General features: G+C 32.9%; 1 protein-coding gene across 2 annotated transcripts in view; it reads right to left on the reverse strand.

The window, feature by feature from the left end:
- Positions 1–3,253, reverse strand: part of LOC107666033 (N-terminal EF-hand calcium-binding protein 1-like) — a 48,829-nt gene that overhangs the window by 14,174 nt on the left and 31,402 nt on the right. For both annotated transcript variants that reach the window (XM_016457125.1, XM_016457124.1), the window contains exons 4-6: positions 2,340–2,365; positions 1,076–1,173; positions 23–159 (exon numbers count right to left, since the gene is read on the reverse strand). In XM_016457125.1, coding sequence (XP_016312611.1) covers positions 23–159; positions 1,076–1,173; positions 2,340–2,365 — 261 coding nt within the window. The remainder of the gene's footprint in view (positions 1–22; positions 160–1,075; positions 1,174–2,339; positions 2,366–3,253) is intronic.

The raw sequence follows: 3,253 nt of genomic DNA on the forward strand, positions 1-3,253 counted from the left end.
TGTGTGTGTGTGAGAGACTCACGGAGTGGTGCTGCTCTGCGCCTCCACAGCATCCATTGCACACTGCAGAGACATCTGGAGTGACAGCAGCTGACTGGACGTCTCCCTCAACATGAAACGGGTCACAAACTGCCCCAGAACCGAGGAACCCTGGTACTCCTGCACGGGAAACACTCATCATCACGCTGAATTAACCCACACTTACCCTTTCCGTACCCACTGCATCCGTCTGTAGACCTCATTTGCGGCCTTCATTATTCAAAATCTCGCAGTATTTCCGTCATCAATGCACAACAAACACGATTAACCTGCTGCTAATGAAGAACACCAGCCACTGACTTTAGTGTGCACTCAGGAAACATCTTGATAAGTAATGACCGGTCTGAAAACTAAATTAATGACCACTTTATCCTGAACGAATGGAGATCGCCATGTGTCAGATACAATTACTGCCTTCGACACGGTGTAGAGAGAACTGAGAGAAGCAGGATCTCCATTACAGAGATCATCAGTTAAACCTAGAGATCAGTGCCAGCACACAGAGACAGTACAGTGGATGCTGAGTCTTACTGTTTGCAATTTCTTGGTGACTTATAGTTTAAATATGCACTTAAGTCACACATAAAAATGTTTGACTATCAGTGCATTATATAACAAAATATTAAAGCTTTGTCATTTACAAAATATTAAATGTGGTGCAAAGCAACAGAACAGATACTCTTATTGTTATTTATCATTATGTACATAATGTTTTGAAGTAGTTTTTAATTTTATATTATATTTATTTTTAGTTTATTTTTTAGTATTTTTAATTAATTAATTTATTTATTTAAATATTACTATTAAAATGTAATAAATTTTATTTAGTTTTAGTTTTTATTTATTTTTAATTAGTAACTTATTTCAGTTATTTGAAAAGAAAACATTTTTAATTTTCTTTTAGTTTTTCTATCTAATATTTATATTTTATTTCACTGCAGCTTTATTTCAATTAACAAAAATATTGTACTAGCTTTAGTTAACAACAATACCCCTGGCTGTTATATGATTTGATCTCATTCTGATCTTAGTTTACCTCCTTTGTCTTGTCCATCGCCTTTAGGACAGCGACATTGAGTTTCTCTAACGCTGACAGAACATCCAGGTATTCCCCAAGATGCTGGGAAAAGTAATCTGAAACAAGAAAGAGGATGAATTATAGATCAGAGACAAAATATGAGTCCTGTACTTTCTTCTGTGGATTTGTAGGCATACATTTGTGCATGTTTTTAGCTAATATTACCTACAAAAGTGGAATTTGTGTCGCTTCTTAAAATGAAAAAAAAAAGGTCAGTTTAATCTGAAAACAGCGGAGGAAGAGAGAGAGAATTATAAGCCAAAATATAAAATTTGTTATATGGCCACTGAGTCATTTACCAAGTGTGATATGGAGAGGTTCACAGAAATGATGTCTGAAACGATCAAGCTTTATAGTCTGTTTTTATCACTAGATGTATTCCATCACACACACACACACACACACACACACACGTAAAGTAGATTAAAAACTGCACTGCTCATAAACAGGCGACTGCTCCTTGGCTGTCAATATCTGCTTGAGTTTGAGTCAATGAATTATGTTTTGGGGACAAGAAGATTTTCAGATCATTACTTGTCATTTAATATCACCTTTTTTACCCTCTGGCCTCTGAGAACAGAAGATTCAGGCTGCGTTCCAATTCATATGTTTATTTTTTGTAGTAACTGTACAGCACAACAGTCAGCATTTAGTTTTATAGTGAACTTGGTTTTCCTGTTCAGTTTTCCCATGGGGAAAATTCACTTTTAAGATATAAAACCTCCCATAGTAAAAATTAAAATGAATTACAATTAATTATTCACTTTTAAGTTCATGCATTTTAAAACTGTGGCTAATATTAGCTCAAAAACATGCAAGGATGCACAAAAATCCACCAGAAAATCTAGTGCACCTTTGAAATACCAGCTTTATAATACAGTTTTAAGCATATTATATAATCCTAATCTGGCATGCTTTTCAAGACAGATAATATGCAAATCAGGGTACAGCGGTGGATGTGCAGATTCTCAATATAGTTGAAATGCTGAGAATTAAAAGAAGCATTAATTCAGTCAAAGCAGATTTTAACAGAATATGACCTTGCAAGCGAATAACAAACCACTTCTGCATTCTTACAGGAAGAAAATGTGAAATGTGTGACGAACGCGAGAACTTTAAATAAAATTTGATTCGTTTTTTTAATTACTGCCACTTGAAACACTTCTTCAATTTTTGTATTTTCTTCCCAGAATGGTAATTTAAAGGAATTATCCACACCTACCTGATAGTTTGTCTGTATCGAGGTTACTGGAAAGATAAGATGAGAAAGAATAAAATGAGTCATAAGAAGAAAAAAAAGCTTTAATTGAATTGGAGAAGAGTCAAGGATTTGAAAGCGGTGTCATTAGCGAGGAGGATGTGTGGGCCGTCCACAGCTTCAGCTGAATTTTAAAGTGTAAACAGTCCAATTATGCTTCGTTCTGTTAACATCGCAGGTCTGAGGTGATATTTCTCAGCAGATGGTAACTCACCGAGATAATGATCTCGCTAATGGAGTAAAACCACTATAATAAAAATATGATATACTTTAACACCTTATGACTTTTACAAACTCAAGCAGTTTAAACCAATTTAACAAATCATGTGCAAACAGCTGGTTTCTACACCAGTAAAGTGTCTATATAATATTTATATTGTTGTGTAAACGCCATTGCATAGCATAGTGTCTGTCTTATAATGTGTATTGCAAATCTGTGATTTGTTGCTATCAAAAAAAAAAAAAAAAAAAGAATAGTTTATACTAAATCTCCATATTAAAAAAACATTTAAAAATATTTCAATATTTCTAATCTCTATAATCTCCATAAAGCAAAGAACAGCCACAATTTTCTCACAGTTTTTTATGTGCATAAACTCTATTGCATATCATAGTTTCTTATCATGTGTATTGCAAATTTTATTTGTTGTCAACAAAAACAAGAAATAAAAGATATAATTTTATATTAAGTAATATATAATATAATATAATATATAATGTTTAAAAAAAATAATATTTAATATTATATATAGAAGATGAAAATGCACATTACATCTTTTTTTTTGTTTTGTTTAGTTTTTCTCAATTGCCCTATAAGGTTGCAAAGTCCTACATTCACATAATAAAATACTACTAGATACTAAAATATCCTGGCCCAA

This window comes from Sinocyclocheilus anshuiensis, unplaced genomic scaffold (genome assembly GCF_001515605.1).
Source record: "Sinocyclocheilus anshuiensis isolate Anshui unplaced genomic scaffold, SAMN03320099.WGS_v1.1 scaffold447, whole genome shotgun sequence".
Classification (NCBI taxonomy): Eukaryota; Metazoa; Chordata; class Actinopteri; order Cypriniformes; family Cyprinidae; genus Sinocyclocheilus; species Sinocyclocheilus anshuiensis.